At 47.2% G+C, this 12979-nt stretch overlaps 1 protein-coding gene across 13 annotated transcripts in view; it reads left to right on the top strand.

Annotated features, from left to right (window-relative positions):
- The window catches only part of PSIP1 (PC4 and SRSF1 interacting protein 1), a 51039-nt gene that overhangs the window by 17084 nt on the left and 20976 nt on the right, over positions 1–12979 (top strand). For all 13 annotated transcript variants that reach the window (XM_002819785.6, XM_009244438.3, XM_063714211.1 and 10 more), the window contains exons 4-6: positions 4075–4213; positions 7263–7367; positions 11558–11620. In XM_002819785.6, the coding sequence (XP_002819831.2) occupies positions 4075–4213; positions 7263–7367; positions 11558–11620 (307 nt within the window). The remainder of the gene's footprint in view (positions 1–4074; positions 4214–7262; positions 7368–11557; positions 11621–12979) is intronic.

Below are 12979 nucleotides of genomic sequence, written 5' to 3' on the forward strand. Positions count from 1 at the left end.
TAGAATGTTAACTGTACTCATTAGTTCCCTAATTCTTAAAGAATTTTAGCAGATCAGGAATTTGTGATATATATCTAATGATAGTAATTTAAAATTTAGTACATTTTAGAGGAAATAAGTATCAGTTCCATTTTCCTGTTGCTTTGGGAAGTATATGTATATCAGCTGTCATAGTAAAATTATCAACATACTTATGTCTAGCTTTATAGAACTGACAGACTTATGTGACTCACTGATGTGGGGAGGAGATGTACAGGGTCCGTCCTGGATAATGTATCTAAATATATATGTACAGATGGTCCCTGACCTACTGATACGGTTTGGCTCTGTGTCCCCACCCAAATTGCACCTTGAATTGTAATAATCCCCACATGTCAAGGGCAGGACCAGGTAGAGGTAATTGAATGATTGGGGCATTTTCCCAAATGCTGTTCTGGTGATAGTGAGTCTCATGAGATCTGATGGTTTCATAAGTGTCTGGCATTTCCCCTGCTTGCACTCATTCCCTCTCCTGCGTCTCTGTGAAGAGTTACCTTCTGCCATGATTGTAAGTTTCCTGAGGCCTCCCCAGCCATGCGGAACTTTGAATCAATTAAACCTCTTTTCTTTATAAACTATCCAGTCTTGGGTATTTCCTCATAGCAGCGCGAGAACTGACTAATATGGTAAATTGGTACCAGAAAGTGGGGTGATGCTGTAAAGATACCTGAAAATGTGGAAGTGACTTTGGAACTGGGTAACAGGAAGAGGTTGGAACAGTTGGGAGGGCTCACAAGAAGACAGGAAAATGTGGGAAAGTTGAGAACTTCTAGAGACTTGTTGAATGGCTTTGACTCAAATGCTGATAATGATATGGACAATGAACTCCAGGCTGAGGTGGTCTCAGATGGAGATGAGGAACGTGTTGGGAACTGGAGTAAAGATCACTCTTGCTCTGCTTTAGCAGAGAGACTGGTGGCTTTTTGCCCCTGCCCTAGAGATCTTTGGAACTCTGAACTTGAGAGAGATGATTTAGGGTATCTGGCAGAAGAAATTTCTAAGCAGCAAGGCATTTAGGAAGTGACAGAGCATAAAAGGAAAATTTGCAGCCCGATGATGCAGTAGAAAAGAAAAACCCATTTTCTAGGGAGAAATTGAAGCTGGCTGCCAAACGCTAATCACCAAGACAATGGGGGAAAACACCTCCAAGGCATACCAGAGACCTTCCTGGCAGCCCCTCTCATCATAGGACCAGAGGTCTAGGAGGGAAAAATGGTTTCCTGGGCTGGGTCCAGGGCCTCCCCTGCTGCGTGCAGCCTTGGGACTTGGTGCCCTGTGTCCCAGCTGCTCCAGTCTTGGCTAAAAGGGACCAAGGTATAGCTGAAGCTGTTGTTTCAGAGGGTGCAAGCCCCAAGTCTTGGCAGCTTCCACATGGTGTTGGGTCTGCGGATGTGCAGAAGACAAGAATTGAGGTTTGGGAAACTCTGCCTAGATTTCAGAAGACATGTGGAAATGCCTGGATGTCCAGGTAGAAGTCTGCTGCAGGGACGAAGACTTCATGGAGAACCTGTGCTAGGACTGTGTGGAAGGGACATGTGGGGTTGGATCCCCGACACTGAGTCCCCACTGGGGCACTGGCTGTGAGAAGAAGGCCACCATCCTCCAGACCCCAGAATGGTAGATCCACAGACAGCTTGCACCATGCACCTGGAAAAGCTGCAGACATTCAACACCAGCCTAAGGCGGGGTGTGTACCATACAAAACCATAGGGGCAGAGCTTTTTAAGGCTGTAGAAGCCCACCTCTTGCATTTGCGTGATCTGAATGTGAGACATGGAGTCAAAGAAGATTGTTTTGGAACTTGACTGCCCCTATTAGATTTTGGACTTGCATGGGGCCTGTAGCCCCTTTGTTTTAGCCAGTTTCTCCCATTTGGGATGGGTGTATTTAGCCAATGCCTGTCCCCCCATTGTATCTAGGAAGTAACTTAACTTGCTTTTGATTTTACAGGCTCCTAGGTGGAAGAGACTTGCGTTGTCTCAGATGAGACTTTGGACTTGGACTTTTGGGTTAATGCTGGAATGAGTTAAGACTTTGGGGGACGGGGACTGTTGGAAGGGCATGGTTGTGTTTTGAAATGTGAGGACATGAGATTTGAGAGAGGGGGTGGGCCAGAATGATATGGTTTGGCTCTGTGTCCCCTTGCAAATCTCACCTTGAATTCTAATAATCCCCATGTGTTAAGGGTGGAACCAGGTGGAGGTAATTGAATGATGGAGGCGGTTTCCCCTATGCTGTTCTTGTGATAGTGAGTTTCATGAGATCTGATGGTTTCTGGCATTTTCCCTGCTTGCATGCATTCTGTCCTGTGGCCCTGTGAAGAGGTGCCTTCTGCCATGATTGTAAATTTCTTGGGGCCTCCCCAGCCGTGTGGAACTGTGAGTCAATTAAACTTCTTTTCTTTATAAATCACCCAGTCTCTGGTATTTCTTCATAGCAGCGTGAGAATGGACTAACACACCTACAATAGTTCAACTTAGATTTTTTGACTTTAGAGTGGGTTTTTCATGGTATTTAAATGGATTTCCGACTTCAGATATTTTAGATTTACAGTGGACTTATTGGGACATACCTCCTAGTAAATTAAGAACTATCTGTGTATATATGTACACACATATGTAAACAGTTGAGCCTTGTTATTTGTGGATTCCATATTTGCAAATGTACCTACTCACCAAAATTTATTTGTAAGTCCAGATCAGTAGTACTTGTTGTACAGGTCATTCACAAACATGCACTGAGTAGCAGAAACATTTGAGTCTCCTGATAGAACACATTCTTAGCTGAGGTTGTACAAGGGAATGCTTGCCTTCTTTTTCCAGCACTCATACTGTAAGCAAGTATCTTTTTTTGCAGTCTGTTTATTGCCATGCATTTTTGTGCTTTTGTTGGTCATTTTGCTATTTAAACTAGCCCCCAAGCATAATGCTGAAGTGTTCTTTAGTGTTGGTAAGTGCGAGAAGGTTATAATGTGCTTTATAGAGAAAGCGCATGTTACATACGCTGTTGGCTATGAGTTCAGTGTTAATGAGTCAGCAGTCTGTATTAAATAAGGTGTCTTTAAACAGAAACACACATAAAATGAATTTATGTATTGATTGGTTCATGAAAACCTTGTGATTACAGGAACCTAACCCTGTATTTCTCCTAGGAGCAGTGGTTGAGTATTTGCTAATTCAGTTTTCACAGTGACTTTATAGAACATTACTACCACAGATAGCAAGAATTGATTGTACATATATGAATGAATGGGTTATAACATGTCTGATTCCCTCATTGAGTAAAATAAAATTCTTAACATACTCATTGATTATTTTAAAAACACGATAGTTTTGTGAGTTGTATAATACCCGAAGTTATTTTGAAGTGAAACTGTATTTGGGGTGCAGTTAAATGTATTGATTAATGCTAATGTGTCAAAGTTTGTAGTTTAAAAAAAACCCAAATTTATTGAATTAACCTTTTTTTTTTTTTTTTTTGAGACAGTCTTACTCTGTCGCCCAGGCTGGAGTGCAGTGGCGCGATCTCAGCTCACTGCAACCTCCGCCTCCCGGGTTCAAGCGATTCTCCTGCCTCAGCCTCCCAAGTAGCTGGGACTACAGTCGCATGCCACCACGCCCGGCTAATTTTTGTATTTTTAGTAGAGATGGGGTTTCACCATCTTGGCCAGGCTGGTCTCAAACTCCTGACCTCAGGTGATCCACCCGCCTCAGCTTCCCAAAGTGGTGGGATTATAGGCGTAAGGCACCGCGCCTGGCGATGTAACCATTTTTAAGTGTATAGTTCAGCAGTGTTAAGTACATTCACATTGTGCAACGTTTGTGGTTTTACTTAATAGGATTATGGATTTAAATAGTAGCTTGTTACTGAATTTAATAAAAGTATTTGGAATTATTAATTGCCCTTTAACTTATATAAGATTTCTAATGCAGTTTAGGTTATGTATTTTTCATAATTGCCTAATAGGGTGTCTTATTTAATAAATTATATATTTGAGCTTGCTTTGCACTCACATCCTCCCCACTTCTTTTTTAGTGCTTTTTTAGGACCAAAGGATATATTTCCTTACTCAGAAAATAAGGAAAAGTATGGCAAGCCAAATAAAAGAAAAGGTTTTAATGAAGGTTTATGGGAGATAGATAACAATCCAAAAGTGAAATTTTCAAGTCAACAGGTAAGTCATATTACATAAAATTTGGTATTACTTATTTAATCCTGGGGAATAATCACTATCCTAGCTGTAGGAAAATAAATACTAAAAGCCTTGGGAATTTCATACTAGCTTGTGTTCTTGTTTGTGAGGTTGAACCTTGGACATTTTATATCAAAATGAATTGACGAAATCATTATTTTGTGTAGTTAAACAGATCTCAAGAAACTGGGAACTATTCAGTTATTTAACTCCTGATAGAGGATTTAATACATCATTGAATTTAAAGCTGTATGTACTGTTCTAAATTTAGGTTTTGCAACGTACGTGGTGTGTGCCTAAGTTTTCTTATTCTCTTTAATTAATTAAAAAAAATTTTTTTTTTTTTTGAGGTGGAGTTTCGCTCTTGTTGTCCAGGCTGGAGTGCAATGGTGCAATCTTGGCTCACTGCAACTTATGCCTCCTGGGTTCAAGTGATTGTCCTGCCTCAGCCTCCCAAGTAGCTGGGTTACAGGTGCCCGCCACCATGCCTGGCTAACTTGTTGTATTTTTACTAGAGACAGGGTTTTGTCATGTTGGCCAGACTGCTCTCAAACTCCTGACTTCAGGTGATCCACCCGCCTCAGCCTCCCAAAGTGCTGGGATTACAGATGTGAGCCACTGCGCCCAGCCTTTAATTTCTAAATCCATTGAATTGTATTAGAATATGAACCTCATGAGTTAAATTAGTATGTGACAAATGTACTTATAGCACTATGCAAATTATATTTATTGGTGTCAGCAGCCACCTTATACCTTCTTTTCTGTGGGTTTTCCCATGGGTCCAGAGCTTTTATTAATTTATTTGTGATACTAAATTTTCATGGAGTGGTTTGCCTTTATCCAATTTGTATTGTTTTTATCCTACAGAAAACACTGGTTCTCTTACTTCTCCTTTGTGTTGGTATTGATGTGATTTACAAAAAAATTTTTATATTTTTTTTGAGAGGAGTCTCGCTCTGTCGCCCAGGCTGGAGCGCAGTGGCGCCATCTTGGCTCACTGTAAGCTCCGCCTCCTGGATTCACACCATTCTCCTGCCTCAGCCTTCCTAGTAGCTGGGACTACAGGCACCCGCCACCACGCCCGCCTAATTTTTTGTATTTTTAGTAGAGACAGGGTTTCACCGTGTTAGCCAGGATGGTCTCGATCTCCTGACCTTGTGATCCGCCTGCCTCGGCCTCCCAAAGTGTTGGGATTACAGGCCTGAGCCACTGTGCCCAGCCTAATGTTTTGTATTTTTAGTAGAGGCGGGGTTTCACCTTGTTAGCCAGGATGGTCTCGATCTCCTGACCTTGTAATCTGCCCACCTCGGCTTCCCAAAGTGCTGGGATTATAGGCTTAGAAAAATTTTTTATATTGTCGATTGCACTCTTGAATTGTTGCGTATATTCCCAAATGAATGTTCCAGAACTCTTACAATTTAAAATAAACAGATGGCTTTATAATAGGATCAGAGAGCTATGAGAGGAGGTCTTTATGAAGATAATTGGGACAGTTTCTCATTCATCAATAAACGTCCTCTGTTTGAGACCTGAGGTCCAAAAACTGGGAAGAGCACGAGTAAACCTAAAGAAGGGAGGTAGCAACAAAGTGGAAATTCTGCAGCTTTTTACTCTTTTTTTTTTTTTTGAGACGGAGTCTCACTCTGTCGCCCGGGCTGGAGTGCAGTGGCGCGATCTTGGCTCACTGAAGCCTCTGCCCCCCAGGTCAAGCAATTCTCCTGCCTCAGCCTCCCGAGTAGCTGGGATTACGTGTGCCTGCCACCGTGCCTGGGTAATTTTTGTATTTTTAGTAGAGACAGGGTTTCACCATCTTGGCCAGGCCAGTCTTGAACTCCTGACCTTATGATCCGCCCACCTCAGCCTCCCAAAGTGCTGGGATTACAGGCATGAGTCACTGTGCCTGGCCTAGCTTTTTACTCTTAAACTGATAAATTTCATTTCTTCACATGTGCCATGCTTTTTCTTACCTAGGAGAACTTTTTAGATACTGTTCTATCTGGAACATATAAATCTTTCATTGATGCTGCAAGGCCACATTAAATGATCATAAGTGACTTCATTACTTCCCAGTACTTACTTGTTAATGGTTTCATTGAACCATATCATAATTGTTTCTGTACTTGTCTATACCTGCTACAGAATATTATGTTGCCTCTGTGAACAAAGGTTTATGTCCTGTGTGCTCAGCATGTACATGTGTGAGAAGAATAGCTAATCACTAAATATTTGTTGAATGGCTACATGGTTTCTAATCATTATTGCCTTGACTGTGTAATGGGAAGACATCTGTCTAAAGAGACAGAATTGATTGTTTTCTGAAACTTAACGTCTTGTAATTTCTTTTTTGTTGTTGTTTTTTTGGAGACAGAGTCTTGCTCTGTCGCCCAGGTTGGAGTGCAGTGGTGCAGTTTTGATCTTGGCTCGCTGCAACCTCTGCCTCCTGGGTTTAAGCTATACTCGTGCCTCAGCCTCCCGAGTAGCTGGGATTACAGGCGCGTGCCACCATGCCTGGCTAATTTTTGTATTTTTGGTAGAGATGGGGTTTCACCATATTGGCCAGGCTGGTCTTGAATGCCTGACCTCAAGCGATCTGCCTGCCTCAACCTCCCAAAGTGCTGGGATTACAGGTGTGAGCCACAGTGCCCAACTACGTTTTGTAATTTCTCTTGGATCATTTGTCCTGTGATTGCACCTTTATGGTCTTTTTCATCCTCCAAATTGTCAAGCCTTGTCACCATATAGTCTTGGAGTTTTTTTTTATTTTTATTTTTTGAGACTGCGTTGCCCAGGGATACAGTGGTGCAATCATGGTTCACTACAGCCTTGACCTCCTGGGCTCAGGCTGAGGAGGGAGGATGCCTTGAGCCCAGGAATTGAGGCTTCAATGAACCATAATTGCACCACTGCCTCCAGCCTGGATGATAGAGTGAGACCCTGTCTCTTAAAAAAAATAAAAATAAAAATAAAGAATTGTATATATTATTGGGGTAAAAACTTATTTTGTGAAATTAATAGAGTTGATTGCACACAGGCAGCAACTAAACAATCAAATGCATCATCTGATGTTGAAGTTGAAGAAAAGGAAACTAGTGTTTCAAAGGAAGATACCGACCATGAAGAAAAAGCCAGCAATGAGGTGTGTTCTATTTCTCTTAACATTTTAAACCCATTTTGTTTCAAGGAAGAAATAATGAAATGAGTTGGCCATGATTAATTAGTAAGTAATTTTTAAAGTACTTGAAAAGTGAATTAGAAAATATTTAAGGCTTATTTCCTTGTGTAAATATGAAATGCAGTATTGTTAAACAATTTATGCATCTTTAAGATGCATACATGTTATTATTTGAAGTTATTTTTTTTTTTTTTTTTTTTTTTTAATTTATGAAGTATTTATTGATCATTCTTGGGTGTTTCTCGGAGAGGGGGATATGGGAGGGTCATAGGATAATAGTGGAGAGAAGGTCAGGAGATAAACACATGAACAAAGGTCTCTCGTTTTCCTAGGCAGAGGACCCTGCGGCCTTCTGCAGTGTTTGTGCCCCTGGGTACTTGAGATTAGGGAGTGGTGATGACTCTTAAAGAGCATGCTGCCTTCAAGCATCTGTTTAACAAAGCACATCTTGCACCGCCCTTAATCCATTTAACCCTGAGTTGACACAGCATATGTTTCAGAGAGCATGGGGCTGGGGGAAAGGCCATAGATCAACAGCATCTCAAGGCAGAAGAATTTCTCCTAGTCAGAACAAAATGGAGTCTCCTATGCCCACCCCTTTCTACACAGACACAGCAACAATCTGATCTCTCCTTCCTTTCCCCACACTTCCCCCCCCCCCTTCCTTTCAACAAAACCGCCATCGTCCTCATGGCCCGCTCCCGATGGTCGCTGTCTCTTCGGAGCTGTTGGGTACACCTCCCAGACAGGGCAGCCGGGCAGAGGCGCTCCTCACCTCCCAGACAGGGCGGCCGGGCAGAGGCGCTCCTCGCTTCCCAGACGGGGCCGCCCGGGCAGAGGCGCTCCTCGCTTCCCAGACGGGGCCGCCCGGGCAGAGGCGCTCCTCACTTCCCAGATGGGCCGCCCAGGCAGAGGCGCTCCTCACTTCCTCCCAGACCGGGTGGCAGCCGGGCAGAGGCGCTCCTCACCTCCCAGACGGGGCGGCCGGGCAGAGGCGCTCCTCACTTCCCAGACGGCGCGGCCGAGCAGAGGCGCTCCTCACTTCCCAGAGGGGGCGGCCGGGCAGAGGCGCTCCTCACTTCCCAGACCGGGCGGCCGGGCAGAGGCGCTCCTCACTTCCCAGAGGGGGCGGCCGGGCAGAGGCGCTCCTCACTTCCCAGACCGGGCGGCCGGGCAGAGGCGCTCCTCACTTCCCAGACGGGGCGGCCGGGCAGAGACGCTCCTCACTTCCTCCCAGACCGGGTGGCGGCCAGGCAGAGGCGCTCCTCACCTCCCAGACAGGGCGGCCGGGCAGAGGCGCTCCTCAATTCCCAGACTGGGCGGCCGGGCAGAGGCGCTCCTCACTTCCCAGACGGTGTGGCGGCTGGGCAGAGGCGCTCCTCCCTTCCCAGATTGGGCAGCCAGGCAGAGGCGCTCCTCACTTCCTCCCAGACGGGGTGGCGGCCAGGCAGAGGCGCTCCTCACTTCCCAGAGGGGGCGGCCGGGCAGAGGTGCTCCTCACTTCCTCCCAGACGGGGTGGCGGCCGGGCAGAGGCACTCCTCACCTCCCAGACAGGGCGGCCGGGCAGAGGTGCTCCTCATCTCCCAGACGGGGCAGCCGGGCAGAGGTGCTCCTCACTTCCTCCCAGACGGGGTGACGGCCGGGCAGAGGCACTCCTCACCTCCCAGACGGGGCGGCCGGGCAGAGGCGCTCCTCACCTCCCAGACGGAGTGGCCGGGCAGAGGCGCTCCTCACTTCCCATATGGGGTGGCGGCCGGGCAGAGGCGCTCCTCACTTCCCAGATGGGGCAGCCGGGCAGAGGCGCTCCTCACTTCCTCCCAGACGGGGTGGTGGCCAGGCAGAGGCGCTCCTCACCTCCCAGACGGGGCGGCCGGGCAGAGGTGCTCCTCATCTCCCAGATGGGGCAGCCGGGCATAGGTGCTCCTCACTTCCTCCCAGACAGGGTGGCAGCCGGGCAAAGGCACTCCTCACCTCCCAGACGGGGCAGCCGGGCAGAGGCGCTCCTCACTTCCTCCCAGACGGGGTGACGGCCAGGCAGAGACGCTCCTCACTTCCCAGACGGGGTGGCCGGGCAGAGGCGCTCCTCACTTCCCAGACGGGGTGGCCAGGCAGAGGCACTCCTCACCTCCCAGACGGGGCGGCCGGGCAGAGGCGCTCCTCACTTCCCATACTGGGTGGCAGCCGGGCAGAGGCGCTCCTCACTTCCTCCCAGACGGGGTGGCGGCCGGGCAGAGGCGCTCCTCACTTCCCAGACGGGGCGGCCGGGCAGAGGTGCTCCTCACTTCCTCCCAGACGGGGTGGCGGCCGGGCAGAGGCGCTCCTCACCTCCCAGACGGGGTGGCCGGGCAGAGGCTCTCCTCCCTTCCCAGACGGAGTGGCCAGGCAGAGGCGCTCCTCACCTCCCAGAGTGGGCGGCCAGGCAGAGGCGCTCCTCACTTCCCAGAGTGGGCGGCCGGGCAGAGGCGCTTCTCATTTCCCATAGTGGGTGGCAGCCGGGTAGAGGCGCTCCTCATTTCCCAGATGGGGCAGCTGGGCAGAGGTGCTCCTCACTTCCTCCCAGACGGGGTGGCGGCCAGGCAGAGGCGCTCCTCACCTCCCAGACGGGGCGGCCGGGCAGAGGCACTCCTCACCTCCCAGACGGGGCGGCTGGGCAGAGGCACTCCTCACCTCCCAGAAGGGGCGGCTGGGCAGAGGCGCTCCTCACTTCCCATATGGGGTGGCAGCCGGGCAGAGGCGCTCCTCACTTCCCATATGGGGTGGCAGCCGGGCAGAGGCGCTCCTCACTTCCCAGACGGGGTGGCGGCCAGGCAGAGGCGCTCCTCACTTCCCAGATGGGGCAGCCGGGCAGAGGCGCTCCTCACTTCCTCCCAGACGGGGTGGCGGCCAGGCAGAGGCGCTCCTCACCTCCCAGAGGGGGCGGCCGGGCAGAGGTGCTCCTCATCTCCCAGACGGGGCAGCCGGGCAGAGGCGCTCCTCACTTCCTCCCAGACGGGGTGGCAGCCGGGCAGAGGCGCTCCTCACTTCCCAGATAGGGCGGCCGGGCAGAGGGGCTCCTCACATCCCAGACGATGGGCGGCCAGGCAGAGATGCTCCTCACTTCCTAGACGGGGTGGCGGCGGGGCAGAGGCTGTAATCTTAGCACTTTAAGAGGCCAAGGCAGGAGGCTGGTAGGTGGAGGCTGCAGCGAGCCGAGATCACACCACTGCACTCCAGCCTGAGCAGCATGGAGCAATGAGTTAGCGAGACTCCGTCTGCAACCCCAGCACCTCGGGAGGCCGAGGCAGGCAGATCACTCGAGGCCAGGAGCTGGAGACCAGCCCGGTCAACACGGTGAAACCCCGTCTCCACCAAAAACACAAAAACCATTCAGGCGTGGTGGCGCGCGCCTGCAATCCCAGGCACTCGGCAGGCCGAGGCAGGAGAGTCACAGGAGCCCGAGGCAGGGAGGTTGCAGCGAGCCGAGATCATGGCAGTACAGTCCAGCCTCGATAACAGCGGGAGACCGAAAAAAGGAGGAGAGGGAGACCGAAGAAGGGAGAGGGAGAGGGAGACCGAAGAAGAGAAAGGAGGGAGAGGGGGAGGGGGAGGGGGAGGGGGAGGGGGAGGGGAAGTTATTTTTATACGTAAAACATGAAGTCCAACTATAGGGTGCGGTAGTGTTAAGGATTTTTTTTAAAGAGAAGTGTTGTGGGATGGATGTACTGGAAAAAGCATTAGACTAAATTTTTTAAAACCTAGGTCGATGTCCAACTGTATATGATCGGTGTGTAAAGATTACTCATTTAGCCCTTCCAGGCCTAATGAAATGGTTATTAGATGATCTTCAATGTCCCAGCCACCCTTTAAAATTCACAATTCAAATTTATCCACCCCTAAAATTCAGAATTCTAGTGTAGAGAAAGTAGTTTTATAAATTTAAATAGACGGACTTCCTGGCGTACTAGCAAGCATGACTTATATTTGATCTGACAGTGGAAATGCATTTTTCTCACTTTATAATGAGACACAATGTTTTTAATTTCAGAACTCTACAGAGCAAAACAAATTTCCCCAATGCTTTCAGTTAAACGTGCTTGTAACTTTTAGTTTAAGAAGGTTTCTTTCATTCCTGGGATAATTTATTCAGTATTCAGTTTTTTTTTTTCTTCTTTAGGATGTGACTAAAGCAGTGGACATAACTACTCCAAAAGCTGCCAGAAGAGGGAGAAAGAGAAAGGTAATTTCACTGACTTACCAACCACAGGGATCTGAAAAGAATTTTTATTTTAGTTGGGTTGAGGGAGAGTAGATATAATGAAACTTTAAATTTCAGCTTTTATTCTAAACCCTTTAATTTTTTATGGGTTATGTTTTACTTGGCAAAACTACCTGTTTCTTTCTTAGTGATATAGCACCCTTCAAATAACTTGAGTGGTAAAGGAAATAAAATGCACCGGTTTTCATTCATTTTAATGACTGCTTCAGTTTTCTTTAAAATGGGTAGAAATATATACTCCAGGTTTGTGGAGGATTAAATGATTTAACATATGTAAAATGTTTATGCTAAATCCTGATACCTAAACACTAGTAAGTGCTGTATAAGTGTTGTCCATTATGTTGTTGTTATTGTTACTTCACAACATTGTTGTGAGAAATGAGTGTGAGTGACAGTGCAAGGTTAGGTACATAGTAGGCTTTTAATTAATATGAAATTTTCCTTCCATATACGAAGTTTTGTTCACACCCTTTTCTGACCTATTTATGTCTCAAATTATTATATACCAAAGATGCAAAGAAAACCAAAAGTTCAGTATCTCATGAGGAGGTAAACTATGAAAATAAATAATTACAGTGGCTTATTTGTTGTGCAGTATGGGTTGGAGGTGGTGTGATAACAAGATTTTAAAATACAGGCAGAATTTTGTCAGGCAGATGAAGGAGCAGGGAAGGACACATGAAGCCATTTGAATAGCATCTACAGGCACATAGAGGAAATTCTGTTTCAAGCATCTTGAGTATTGTATTTCATTATTAACACACCATGAAGTTTGAGGGAAATGGGTACCAAAAAAACCTGATGTTGTCCTAAAGACCTTGGAATTCACAGAAGTGATGGGAAATGATTGAATTATTTTAAATTTTAGATACCTCCTTTAAAAAAATTTTTTTAAGAGATGGGGTCTCATGTTGTCACATAGGCTAGAGTAGTGCACTGGTGCAATCATGTCTCACTGCAACCTCAAACTTGTGGGCTCAAGGGATTTTCCCATCTTACCCTCCCTAATAGCTGGGACTGTAGAAGTGCGCCACCACACCTGGCTAATTTTTTTTTTTTTTGAGACGGATCTCGCTTTGTCGTCCAGGTTGGAGTGAAGTGGTGCGATCTTGACTCACTGCAACTTCCACCTCCTGAGTTCTAACAATTCTCCTGCCTCGGCCTCCCAAGTAGCTGGGATTACAGGCATGCACCACCATGCCCAGCTAAGTTTTGTATTTTTGTGTTTTTTTGTTTTGTTTTTGTTTTTGTTTTTGTTTTTTTTTGAGACGGATCCTCACACTGTTGCCCCAGCTGAAGTGCAGTGGCGCCATCTCGGCT

The sequence above is a fragment of the Pongo abelii genome, chromosome 13 (assembly GCF_028885655.2).
Source record: "Pongo abelii isolate AG06213 chromosome 13, NHGRI_mPonAbe1-v2.0_pri, whole genome shotgun sequence".
Classification (NCBI taxonomy): Eukaryota; Metazoa; Chordata; class Mammalia; order Primates; family Hominidae; genus Pongo; species Pongo abelii.